Source organism: Peromyscus californicus, unplaced genomic scaffold (genome assembly GCF_007827085.1).
Source record: "Peromyscus californicus insignis strain IS unplaced genomic scaffold, ASM782708v3 Scaffold_15__1_contigs__length_86483966, whole genome shotgun sequence".
NCBI classification, from domain to species: Eukaryota; Metazoa; Chordata; class Mammalia; order Rodentia; family Cricetidae; genus Peromyscus; species Peromyscus californicus.
The window spans coordinates 79,188,601-79,202,007 of record NW_026294447.1 but is presented as its reverse complement, the minus strand read 5'-3'; the positions used below and the strand labels follow the sequence as shown (position 1 = coordinate 79,202,007).

The window sequence follows — 13,407 nt, the reverse complement described above, 5'->3', positions numbered from 1 at the left end:
GCTGCCATATGGGTGCTGGGAACTGAACCTGGGTCCTCTGTAAGAACAGCAAGTATTCTTAACCTGAGCCGTCTATCCAGCCCTGAGCAACTCTGTATTTTGATGCTGCAAGAGTAACCCATGGAGAGATCTTTAGCATATGTGTTGTTTACATGTTGCTCTACTTACAGTTCTGTTGATAGTTCATTATCAGGGTTTTTGTTTGTTGCTTTTGTTTTGCTGACCACTGAGAATATACTAAGTAGCTTTTAAGCAGTTTGATATTCCTTAGCTGTTTGCCTCCCCAGAAACCTGGCCATCAGGTACATCAAGTGTTACATGTTACTCCATCACAGCATATATCATGTGAGGTGGTGGGGTACTATGGAAAGAGCAGATGACTTGTTACCTTACCTTTCCTAATGGGACCTCCTGTCAGAGAGAGGGGACAATTCACTCAAGGATTTTTTTTTTTTTTTTTTTTTTTTTTTTTTTTTTTTTTTTTTTTTTGGTTTTTCGAGACAGGGTTTCTCTGTGTAGTTTTGGGCCTTTCCTGGAACTTACTCTGTAGCCCAGGCTGGCCTCAAACTCACAGAGATCCGCCGCCTACCTCTGCCTCCCGAGTGCTGTCACTCAAGGATTTTAAATCAGATTTGCCCAGTGTTACAGTTCCCTTTACAAGGATCAAACTAGGGCCCAGGTTCCTGTCCCTCTCTCCCAGGCACTCCCCACTGCATAGTACTTCGTTGGTGGTGGTGGAGTGTGTGTGTGTGTGTGTGTGTGTGTGTGTGTGTGTGTGTGTTTGAGATAGGGTCTCACCGTATAGCCCTGACTGACCTGGAACTCACTCTGTAGCCCAGGCTGGCCTCGAACTCACAGAGATCCACCTGGCTCTGCCTCCCGAGTGCTGGGATTAAAGGCGTGTGCCACCATACCCTGCTACCTAGTGTTTTCATAGTCTGCCCAGAGTGCTCAGTCAAAAGTGGGTTACTATGACTTAAAAAAAAATAAAATACCCAGACAAAAGCAAGTGAGGAGGGAAGGCTCTGTTTTGGCGCACAGTTGGAAATTACAGTCCAATCATGGTGGGAAAGTCACCGCAGGGGAGCATAGGCAGCTGGTCACCTTTTAGCCTCCTGGAGAAGCTAAGAAGGCTGTGGATGTTTGCCTGGCTCCCTTGTTCCTTTTTGTGCAATGCAGGGTCATAACTCAAAGTCTGTCACCCCCTCCATTAACTTAATCATGACAATTCCCCGTGGGCGTGCCATCTCCAGGATGGACGGTTGAGATGGACCATCGCCTCCAAGAGCCGGTTGTTGAGGGGTTTGTGGGTTTCTTTGAACAGTAGCAGGTTCTAGGCTCGTGGGGCACCTGACAACACCAGAGACCCACCTGACGTTTCCACGTTCTCATATGTAAGAAAAGAACCGTGGTGGCGCACGCCTTTAATCCCAACACTCGGGAGGCAGAGGCAGGGGGATCTCTGTGAGTTCGAGGCCAGCCTGGGCTACAGAGTGAGCTCCAGGACAGCCAGGAATGCACAGAGGAAACCCTGTCTCGGAAAACCAAAATAACAGTAATAACAATAACAATAAAAGGAAAAAGAAAAGGAAAGAGCCACAGGCAGAGTGGGTCCTGCTCGGGCTCACTGACTCATGACTGCCGCGAGGAAGAGGACAATTTTATAACCATTTTCCATTTTGAAAAGTGACCTGTGTAGACACTGTATGTAAATAAATTTTAAAAGTACCTAAATTCTGTAAGGAAGAAAATCTTTAAAAAGCCTTTTTTTTATGCCTTTTTAGAACAATAAGAAGTCAGCAAAATTATTGAGCCGTATAAAAACGTATAAAGGAGTTTTAATAGATTTTTTTTATTGATTGCTGCTCGTTTTTGCCTTTCCTAAAATTGGACTTCAACTGGGTTTCTCGGTAGTCTGATTTTTAAAGCTTTGCATGTTGCTTTTCATTTCAATAGATTTGATGAATCCAGAGGTGCCCTGATACTTCTCCACTGGGGCCGTTTTCTGCCATGTTGAGGGAAATCTCTGGAGTGGAGTTATAGGAGCAGAAATACCATTTGGGAATAGGAAAGACCCTCCAGGCTTAGCCAGAGAGTCGTGATCTTAAGATGCTGGCATTCCAAGGGTGTGCCACAGACTGGATTCATGGTCCTTATTTCCTAGGGGAGACCCTACCTCCAGATAAAGGTTGATTTTAAAAAACAAAGAGCATGCTTCTCTGTTTTTCTTTCTTTCTTTTTTTAAGGGAGAAAGCATTTATTTTAGCTTACAGTTCAAAGTATTGTCCCTTATAGTGGGGAAATGAGGGCGGCGGGGCTTGAAGCAAATGCTGACATCACATCCACAGTCAGGAAACAGCTCTCCTCCGAGTTTTGGTTTTGTTTTGTTTTGTTGATCAGGGTCTGGCTATACAGCCCTGGGTGTCTTGCAACATGCTGTGTAGACCAGACTGCCTCAGACTCAGAGATCTGTCTGCCTCTGCCTCCTCTGTCTCATTTTATGTTTTAATTTCCTTCCCCACCCCCACCCCCAGAGGTTAGGCATTGAAAAGACTGACCCCACGACACTGACGGATGATGAGATCAACAGATTTGCAAGACTGGATATTGATCCAGAAACCATTACGTGGCAGAGAGGTATGTACCCTGCCCAGGCTGCCAGCCTCCCATGCCCCCAGGATGCCCCACCCCCCATTCAGGTTGCTGTCCAGGATATCCTTGCCAACCTTAGCCACTGTGTAGATGTCCCTTTGTGGGGTTGGTTGAATGTCTTGCTGTCTGTTCGGTGTTGATTAAAATGAGGGTTTCAAGGAAGTTCATGCACAAACCAAAAATAACATTTTTTAAGTTTCAATTTTATGCAGAAAGTTTTGGTGTCGTGAAGTGGGAAAATGATGTTTAATCACTTGAATCATGTGTGCTCTTTATTCTCAGAACTCTTCTGGCACCGGTGACTTTATTTTTCATCTGTCTCTTCAGCCTGCTCATCATTCCTCATTTTATTAACTTGTCTTGTAACGCTCGTCAGCCTTCAGCTTTTCAGACGTCTGCCTGACTTTACCGCCATGTGTTGCCTTTCTCTGTGTACAATTAGCGGGCAGGGCTTGGGATTTTATTTTCTGCCCACCTCCTTTGTCTCCCTGCAGAGAAGAAATTCTCATCTGGTCATGCAGAATGCACTGTAAGGCCAACTTCTTTCTTGTTTTTATTGGCACAATAACTGTCAATGTCCTGTTGAGTTGGAGTTTCTGTTTGTTTTGATCATGTAGCCCAGGCTGGTCTTGAGTCCTCTCTGTAGCCAAGGTTGACTTTGAGCTAGCCCTCTTGTGTCCATGTCCCTGCTGGGATGACAGGTGTGGACCACCATCCTGGCATTTTAAAAATGACATTCTTTAAAAAAAATTTTTTTTTCTTTTTAAATTTGTATGTGTATGAGTGTTTTGGCCTTCATCTGTGTCTATGCATTACATGCATGTAGTGTCTACAGAGACCAGAAGAGGGCATCAGATACCCTGGAACTGAAGTTACCCACAGCTGTGAGCGCCCATGCCTGTTCTGGAACCCAGGTCTTCTGGATGAGCAACCAATGCTCTTGACCTCTGAGCTATCTCTCCAGCCCCCCAAAATGACATTCTTAATATGAAAAACGATACTGGCATTTCTCCTCTTGCCTCAAAAGCTTTAAGCAAATGCTGCGATGTTTTAAATTTCTTAGATATATTTTTATTTATCCTGCGTATGGGTGTTTTTCCTGTATGGATATATGATCACCGTGTCCATGTCTGGTACCCAAGGAGATTGGGAGGAAGCATCAGATCCCCTGGAACTGGAGTTACTCTGGATGCTGGGGAGCTGCCATTTGAGGCTAGGGACTCAGCCCCACTCCTCTGCAATAGCACAAAGTCCTCTGCACCACTGAACCATCTCTCTGGACCGACCCCATCGCAGTATTTTTAGAAGAAAACAAGCTCCCCATATGTTATGAGAATTTAACACGTTGTTTAATCATTTACTTTAGCATGTGTGTGTATGCGGGGGTTATTGGTGTGTAGAGAGAGTGTCTTACGATGTAGCCCACACTGACCTTGAACTCCTGATTCTCAGCCTCTCAAGTGCTAGGATTTACAGGCATGAGGCACCACCCCTGGCTATTTTTTCTTTCCTGATGCTCAGTGGCTTGTTAGAAAGGAAGCAATTAGGGAAGAGCCAGTTGGAGACCTACCTAATAAGATCTATATACCTCGTCTCCCTGTGCCTTCATGTGTTAACCAGCCTGGAAACTCATTGTTTTATACATGTAAATCTGCTGCTGCTGCTGCTGCTGATGATGGTGATGATGATGATGATGATGATGATGGTGGTGGTCGTGGTAATGATGCTGCTGCTGCTAAGGATAATGATGGTGGTGGTGGTGGTGATTTTTATAGGTCTTTACCTCCATCCCTCAATCCATGGGGTGGAGTCAGTTTCTCTGTAGATGGGGTTGAAAGTTCCATCCCTCCAATCGCTTGTCCTTACTGGTCACCGTACCCCTTCTGAGGTGCTCTGTCCCTTTAACATTCCAAGGGCTCTAGGAGACTTGTGCCACGAACCCATGGCAAAGATGAAATATGTTTCCTTGGATCCTGCACATAGGAAAATCAAATGTAGGAGCCCCCTAAATAGCACACAGTAACTAGTCCTGGGAAGTGAGGTTTGGATTGGTTGGTGGCCAACCTTTCCAGGTTCCCTGAAGTTATACAATTGGGTATATATTCTGTCATCACGAGAGAATGTGCTAAGAAGAGGCCAGGCCTGTGGCTTGGAGTGTTTCACAGGCATTTGCACTTGGTCTGAGTGGATGGCCCTTGTGTGGGCGTATGACCAGTGAGTCACCCCACAGAGCAATACACACCTTAGCCTTTTCAAAAACGGGGTTGCTCTGTTTTTGTTTTTCTGCTAATATAGAATGTGCTTTGAAATGGAGTCCAGAATTTATAGTTGTTTGAATTCTTTAGAAGGAATGAAGTTCAACCACTCCACATTCCTTTGCTTTAAGAACCGGAGCTCTACATTTCTGATGTGTGCTGTTTCTTACACTGTATTCCTCCAGCTCATCATCCACTTTGAAATCAAGTATTAATAGGCCATCGTTAGGTTAGATTTGTTATTTTAAAACTGTTGCTAAACTGCACACGCCTTTAATCCCAGCACTCAGGAGACAGAGGCAGGTGGATCTCTCTGAGTTTGAGGCCAGTGTGGTCTACAGAGCAAGTTCCAGGACAGCCAGGGCTACACAGAGCTACATAATAGAGAGACCGTGTCTCAAAATCAAAACAGTAACAGCACACACACACAAACACATACCAAACAAACAAAAACCCCTCTGCTGCTCCCTTTAGCTTTGTGGTCCCTCCATCTTTGTGCAATTATGTATTTACTTTTGAGATAGAGTCATACCATCTAGCCCAGGAAGGCCTTACATCTGAGGCCGTCCCGCCTCCGCCCTCAGCGTCCTGGCCCTACAGGCATATGCCATCTTCCCTAGCATTGTGTTTCTTCTTCTCTTCTTTCTTTCTTCCATTTTTTTTTGGCGGGGGGTGGGGGGCATCAACCCGGAGTCTCCCCGGTGCTAGCCGGCACTACCATCGCACTGGATCTCCATTTATTTACGTATCTTTTCTTAAAAGCCGTTCCTCGCCCTCCCTTTCCACTGTAGTGCTGGACACCAACGACAGATTCCTGAGGAAGATCACGATTGGACAGGCTCCCACGGAGAAAGGCCACACACGCACGGTAACTGTCGGCACCTTGTCTCGGTAATTGCTGGGCGGGAACTAGCTCTGGCCGCTTCCCTCCTCCTCCTTCTCCACCCCTCCTTTGCGACCACAGCGGCAGGTGCTCTTCTGCCTTCTCCTTTTTAAAATGGCAGTGAGTGGGTGTGGCAGTGAGTGCTCTTGACAGCGTTGGCAGCAAATCCATGTGTCACCTGTGTGGTTTTCCCCGCACGCACCGTTCTTTCCTGGAGGTGGAGAACCCCAACTGAATAGTCTTGCATGTAAATTAATCAGAATTGCTCCTCTTCTGTGGCCGTTGGGTAGTATGTATCTTCCGCATAAGAATGACTACCTGTGGTGTTCCTTTTACATACATTAGGGAAACTGTATCCTGTATGTAACCAACTGTAACCAATTCACAGGGATAAAATAATAGCAGATTGGTCGTGCTACAATTTGCAGAGGCAGTAGGAGTGCAGGAAGGGTCTCATGTAGCTCAGGCTGGTCTCAAACATATAGCTGAGGATGACTTTGAATCTGATCCTCCAGCCTCCACCTCCCAAGTTCTGGGATTATAAGCCTGTACTACCACACCCATTTTATGAGGTACTGGGGATCGAACCTGGGGCTTTGTGCATGCTAGGCAAGTTCTTTGCCCCAGTGCTACAACCCCTAAAACATTGAGCTTCTTCTTTTTTTTTTTTTTTTTTTGGTTTTCGAGACAGGGTTTCTCTATGTAGCTTTGGTGCCTGTCCAGGATCTCGCTCTTGTAGACCAGGCTGGCCTCGAACTCACAGAGATCTGCCTGGCTCTGCTTCCTGAATGCTGGGATTAAAGGTGTGTGCCACCACCACCGCCACCGGCTAAAACGTTGAGCTTTTGATTACTCTAGGCATCTGAACAATTACAAATTTTGACTGCTGAAAGATTATTTAGATAGTTCTGTTTCATCCTTGTTAGCTTCTGGTTTGACACAGACACTCTGCCTTTGTCTCTTTGACTGCCCACAGGCCCAGTTTGATATCTCTGTGGCCAGTGAAATCATGGCTGTTCTGGCCCTCACTAGTTCTCTGGAAGACATGAGAGAGAGATTGGGCAAAATGGTGGTGGCATCCAGTAAGAAAGGAGAGCCCATCAGTGCCGAGGATCTGGTAAGTGCCAGGCATGCTGGGGTCTCTCTGTGATTATTGAAAACAAAATTTACACTCTTCTTAAAATGTTATGATTAACTCATTAATTGATTTTGCTCATTGCAAAAGTTATGAAAATTTTTTTTAAGTTCTTCATAGTGAATGATGGCAGTGGTACTGAGCTTTGTAAGGGCCACAAGTGCAGGGTGATTTGAATGATGCTTTCACCCTGCAGGGGTCTTCCTGAGCAAGCTGCAGCTAGAGTTTGTATGGAACACCTATCATCCAAGTGTCGGGTGTTACCTCAGTGCCTCCCTGTACCACTTGGCCTGGAAGGACTCATTGGCCAGTTTGGTTGATGGTCTTCTGGTTAGGTCTTCTTCTGTTCTGTTTTGTTTTGTTGTTTGTTTGGTTTTTGGTGGGTGTTTTGGTTTGGTTTGGTCTTTTGTTGTTGTTGTTGTTGTTACCTTTTCTTTAGACAAGCTCTCTCTATGTATCTCTGATTGCCCTGGAACTCAGTGCAGACTAGGCTGGCGTCAAACTCACAGAAATCCTCCTGCCTCTGCTCCCAAAGTACTGAGATTAAAAGTGGTCGCCACTATGCCCAGCTCTCTATGTACATGATATAAAATTTGAAATAAAACTCCTTAAAGAAAATCTTTTTCCAAACAAGGTCTCAGCCTAACGCTAGCTTGCTTGGAACTCATCACGTGGCCCAGACTATTCTCCAGTCAATAGCAGTCCTCTTAGTTTAGCGCCTGCGTCCTGGGATTATAGCACAGGTTCTCGACCTCGCCAATGCTGCGACCCGTTAATACGGTTCCTCATGGTGTGGTGAGCCGAAACCACAAAATTATTTTCATTGCTACTTCATAACTGTAACTTTGCTACCGTAATGAATCGTAACATAAATATTTTTTTGGAGATAGAGGTTTGCCAGAGGGGTCACGACCCTCAGGTTGAGAACCACTGGATTACACTCACGCGCCACCACGCCTGCTTTAGATCAAAATTTGAAAGGCTTGTTTGTATCAGCACACACCAGCATAGTTGGTGTTATGGCAGACGGATTTAGAAAAGGGAGGAAAATATGAACTTTGTTTTCACAGTTGATAATGTGTTTTAAATTTTAACACCCAGACCGTAAATTTAGAAACACATTAATGTTGAATACAAATGAGAACCATCGCTTAGTTTTCCTTTGCTGGGGGTTTGTTCAGTGATGATAAGAGGGGGAGCTGGATTTAGGAGTCAGAATTAGGCTTCTGGCTAGTAGTTTAGCTTCCGCTCTGGGAAACATACATTGAATTCCATTTATGCCCATTTCTGCTCAGATACCAAAGTTATAAATAACTCATTGCTGTTGGAACTAACATATCTACTCTAAACTGGTCTAAATGGAGCCCCCACATCGGCCAGCCGCAGAGCCTGATTGAGACGCTTGTTTCCAGCGCCGCATGCGTTTTCAGAAATTGTATGAGAGTGCCATTTTCACTCTGCTTCCTCTCCCCGCCAAGATAACTGGTGCCTTCCTAGTGCAGCGGGGAAAAGTAAGCACTAAAGATGAATGGCTGAGATTAGGAGTAAGCTCTAATTGCTCCAAGATGGTCCAAATGAATGAGAAGCCCCGGAGTGCTGAATTTTGGTTTCAAGAGACTGGATTTCTGCTGGCACGAGTTGATGCTTCATGGGCTTGTCTTGCAGGGCGTGAGCGGGGCACTCACAGTGCTGATGAAGGATGCAATCAAGCCCAACCTCATGCAGACCTTAGAGGTGAGCTGGGTAACTCCTGGGGCCCAGAACTCACTTCCTCTGTTCAGAGCCAAGAGAGTAGAAAGCACACTTCCCTTGTAGAATCAGACACCTTTCATCTTTTTTTTGAAAGATTTTAAAAATCTGTTTGGTATAGGAGCGTTGTGTGTGCCCCAGTATGCACGTGGAAGTGAGGGGACGGCTTGGTGGGGTCAGTTCTCTCCTGGTACTTGTACTTGAGCTTTGGGATTTGAACTCAGGTCTCCAAGCCTGTAAGGCAATCACTTCTGCCCAGTGAGCCATATTGCCATCCCATAGAAGCCTTTTCTGTTGCTCATCTCTTTCCTTACTTCCTTTCTTACAGTTGTAGGGAGGGGGTGTTCTAAAATAATATAAAATAAATGGCTTTGGAGCTGGGGATATAGATCAGCGGCATAGCATTTACCCTGGTATGTAAGAGGCCCTGGGTTTGATTCCCAGCACAGCCACAGAAAAGGGGTGTAGCAGGCTTTCTTGGACCACCAGTCCCCAAATCATAACACGGAGACTAATTATTAATTTTGAATGCAGCCTTAGCTTAGGCTTGTTTCTAGCTAGCTCTTATAACTTAAATTAACTCATTTCTATTAATCTGTGTGCTGCCCTGAGGCTCCTTGACCTCATCTATGTACTGTTCATCCTGCTTTCCTGCTTCCTCTGTGGCTGGCTGGCTGATCCCCTGCAGTGGCCAGGGCTGACTGGCTCCCCTTTTCTCTCTGCCCACCAGCCCCACCTATCCTTCCTCTGCCTAGCTATTGGCCAATCAGGTGCCTTAGGCAGGCAAGGTGAAACAGCAACATATCTTTACATAGTTAAACAAATGCAGCATAAATAAATGCAACACATCTTTACACAGTTAAACAAATGCAGCATAAACAAATGCAACACATCTTTACATAGTTAAACAAATATTCTATTCCACAGCAAAGGGGGTGGCCTGGTGTTTTTCTTCCTGGAAGTCTTTTTTCAAACTCCAGCCCCTTCCAATTCCTGGCCCTTTGGCTACTGTGAAGCCGAGTTGGCGCGTTTGCTCACGATGTCTTGGTTTCCACAGGGCACACCAGTGTTTGTCCATGCTGGGCCCTTTGCCAACATTGCACATGGGAATTCCTCCATCATCGCAGACCGGATTGCGCTCAAGCTCGTTGGCCCCGAGGGCTTCGTAGGTGAGTTCTTGTGCCTCCTCCCTCGGTGGAGAGACTCGTGTTTCCTTTAATGTCATGGAGTGGCGGCGGTGATTTTACAGATGCTCGTCTTCCTTGCAGTGACTGAAGCAGGATTCGGCGCAGACATAGGAATGGAGAAGTTCTTCAACATCAAGTGCCGGTATTCTGGTCTCCAGCCACACGTGGTGGTGCTCGTGGCCACTGTCAGGGCTCTTAAGATGCACGGGGGCGGCCCTACGGTGAGGATCAAGGAACCGAGGGAGTGGTTGTCAGGAACGTTCTAGAGGCTCGCAGGAAATTCCAAGACTCGTCCCGGGGTCGGCATTCCATTACACACATTTATCCTCACGATGGATAGGGAGCCAAAGCCAGGGATGGCCAGATAACTCCTGTACAGGCCACCTCACCCTCAGGGGCAGATCCCCTAGCAGCATTTTAAGGGGACCCACACTGGTTTTGTCACCTGCCTATCTAAACCCCTCCAACGGCTTGTGCTTGGCCTTACGGACAGGAAACTCCCTGTCAACCTGTTCTTTATAAATCTGAATCCCATTTTGCTTCTTGATGTTGACACTGGCAGCCAGCCAGCCGACGCTGCGCAGAAGTCATTTGTGAGCCGCAGTTCTTGCTGACAGGGCCCTGATAGAGCCTGTGGTGAGCTGGTGGGACTGCCAGAGGCAGGTGAAAGAGAATGGCAGGTCGCTCAGGACCAGCCGCTGGTGAGGGAAAAGGTGGGCTCGCTCAGGGTCAGCTGCGTCCTGGACTTGATGTGTTTTCCTGAACTCCCATTGCTTAGAAACTAATACTTCTTAGTCTAGTATTTTCGCATCTCTGTTGGTTGGCTGGTTTGCTTTTTGAGGCAGGATCTCACACTGTAGCCCTGGCTGTCCTAGAACTCGCTCTGACTTAGAGAGACCCTCCTGCCTCTGCCTCCCGCGTGCTGGGAGTAAATGTCGCAGCACACCCGGCTGCTTCACACCTCTTCTTCTTCACACTAAAGTGTAAAGTTGCCTGTACTGGTCAGCGGCCATTGTAGTGTTAAATTTCTGTTCTTTAGGCATTGGTGTTGCAACTTGGGGAGCAAGAGCTTGACTCTGTCTCTTGGTGCAGCGACGCCCATTTGTCTAATAGAGCAGTTCTCGGATGTTTTGGATTGTTGTGTGTTTTCAGGATGGGGGTACACTGGGGATTGAACCCAGAGCTTTGCACACACCTGGCAAGTGTTTCACTACCAGGCCCTTAGAGCCTTTTGTACACTTACAAATTACTGAAGGCCTAAAACAGCTTTTCTTTATAGGAGTTACAGCTCTTAGCATTTAGTGTATTAGAACTGAGTTGCACAGTAACATACGTAGTTTTTTAAATGAGAAGTGGCTGTATTTTTCTGAAATAAAATACAGGCGCTGTCTATGTCCTCTCTCTTCAGTCTGGTTCACTAGAGACAGTGGATTGATTCTCTTCTGCACGTGACCTTGTGATGTCCCATGGCACGTAACCGTTGGAGATTTCATGGTCCACTCAGTGAGAGATCGAAGGCCCCATTAAGGAAATCATTTTGGCCTTGGGTGCCCTACCCCCCACCCCCCACCCCCAGGTTAGGTCCCCAGACTGCACAGGCTCTTTCCTAACTCACGTGGCCCCTCTCAGCCCATAGTCTAGTTGCCCCTGAGATAGGAAAGACTTTCCCAACCTTGGACACCCCTTCCTGCCAGGAATGCTAGCTAGGCTGTCTTCGTCCATGCTAGCCAGCATCCCCTGCTCACATGCCCTTCAGTCATTATCCTCACACCATAGCATGACCGACTTGCCTGTGGCCAGGATAGCTGCCAATAAAGCCCCACAAAGCCTTAAACTTACTAAAAATGTTGAGGGTTTTTTTTTGGGGGGGGGGGTGGGTAAGATTATTTTTCCCTTTTGTAACTCGATTGTGTAGTTCTTGAGTGAGAAGTTTGTAGGTGACAGCATAGTGGCAGTGTCAAAAGGTTGGACCGGCCTGGGAGCCTCACTGTGGTGACGCTGGGCCCCTCCCCTGGCAGTCCTGCGAGGAAGCTGTGCCTGTACAGCTCTGTCGGGGAGCCAGACCAGTGGGCAGCTGTGCAGAAGGTCACTGCTTCCTGCCTGTCGTCCACGTGGCCCTTCTAGGGTCATAGTACTGTAGACTGGACACGCAGACCTCGTCTTCCTGCAGAGTAGAAGACCCAGCGAGGGGCTTTTGAATCACTGTGTGTTGTCTACAGTGGCAGTGCATCAACCCTGAGCCCTCTGCATGTGTGTACCTCGCAGCAGAGCTGAGCCAGTTTCCAGATCAGGCCCCAGGCCCAGGCCCCTCCTCTAGTGACAGTGAGTTCATATACCGCTGTAGAGTTCATATACCTCTAAATCTACTATGTAGAGGGAGAAGGGCCTCCACTGTCACCCCTGATCTCCCCCTCCCCTCTTGACAGAGGGTCACATAGCCCAGGCTGGCCCCCACCCCCTATGTTGATGATGACCTTGAACTGATCCTCCTGCCTTTGTCTTCCAAGTGCTAGGGACCGAGACCTCGGGTACCCACTGGCTGTTATCTGCCTCTTATTTGTTCAGTCATCCTTGCTCAGCCCCCACCCACCCCTCCCCCCTCCTGCCAAGTCCTGAGCGGGTGGCGCTCTTCGCGGGCCTGACCTTAGGCATCCATAGTGACCTTGGCGGGGCTGGAGGCTCTCTTTCCCCCCTTTACTTCCATTCCACTGGTGTGAGCTTCCTTCAGTGGGATCACTGTCCTGCCACAGCGTATTCCTGTCCACCGTGGCCTTCATCCCTCGTCTCGGTTCACAAAGGACCACCCCTGGGCTCACAAGCAGCCATTGCCCTGTGCTTTACGGTCTCACGCTCCAAGTCCTTTGGGCGGGAAACAGCTTCACGTGGCCGGCGGCCGTTTATTCTCTGAAGCGTGCAGCCGCTGGCCTCTCAAAATGGAAGCACACCTGACTTTGTCTCCTTCCTTCCAGGTCACTGCTGGACTGCCTCTTCCCAAGGCTTACACAGAGGAGGTAACTATAATGATGTCTGAGCACTTGTCCTAGGAAACCACACCCCAAATCAGCATGTCTTAATCTGGCCATGGAGAATAAGTCACTCTGACCCTGGGCTGTTCCTTGGGATTGGGAATGGGGGGTGACAAAAAAAAAAACCCTTTGGTGCACTGGAAATCATACCAGAGAAGTAGCAATAAGTAGAATTGGCCCAACCAGGATGGCAGGAAGCCCTTGTCCTAGACCAGTGTCTGGTTCTCACCGCTTTACTCCCAGGGAACATTTGGCTGTATCTGGAAGCCTTTTTTGCTGTTTGTTAGAGATAGGGTCTTGCTATATAGATCAGGCTGACCTTGAACTCCAGCCCCGTAAGTGCTGGGATCACCCCATACCCAGCTAGAGAGAGTACGACTCCGGAGGTGTTGCTGGCATCTGATGTGTAGAAGCCAGGGATTGTTGTTAACAGCCCGGGGTGTGTAGCGCCCCCCCCACCCCCCCACCCCCTAGTGATTAAAATGACAGTAGTACCAGAGTTAAGTAGCCATGCCCTAGA

General features: G+C 47.5%; 1 protein-coding gene across 3 annotated transcripts in view; it reads left to right on the top strand.

Moving 5' to 3' along the window:
- Mthfd1 (methylenetetrahydrofolate dehydrogenase, cyclohydrolase and formyltetrahydrofolate synthetase 1) overlaps positions 1-13,407 on the top strand; it is a 74,128-nt gene that overhangs the window by 46,372 nt on the left and 14,349 nt on the right. For all 3 annotated transcript variants that reach the window (XM_052739549.1, XM_052739550.1, XM_052739551.1), the window contains 7 exons: positions 2,535-2,637; positions 5,699-5,775; positions 6,767-6,907; positions 8,591-8,659; positions 9,732-9,843; positions 9,943-10,082; positions 12,831-12,872. In XM_052739549.1, coding sequence (XP_052595509.1) covers positions 2,535-2,637; positions 5,699-5,775; positions 6,767-6,907; positions 8,591-8,659; positions 9,732-9,843; positions 9,943-10,082; positions 12,831-12,872 — 684 coding nt within the window. The remainder of the gene's footprint in view (positions 1-2,534; positions 2,638-5,698; positions 5,776-6,766; positions 6,908-8,590; positions 8,660-9,731; positions 9,844-9,942; positions 10,083-12,830; positions 12,873-13,407) is intronic.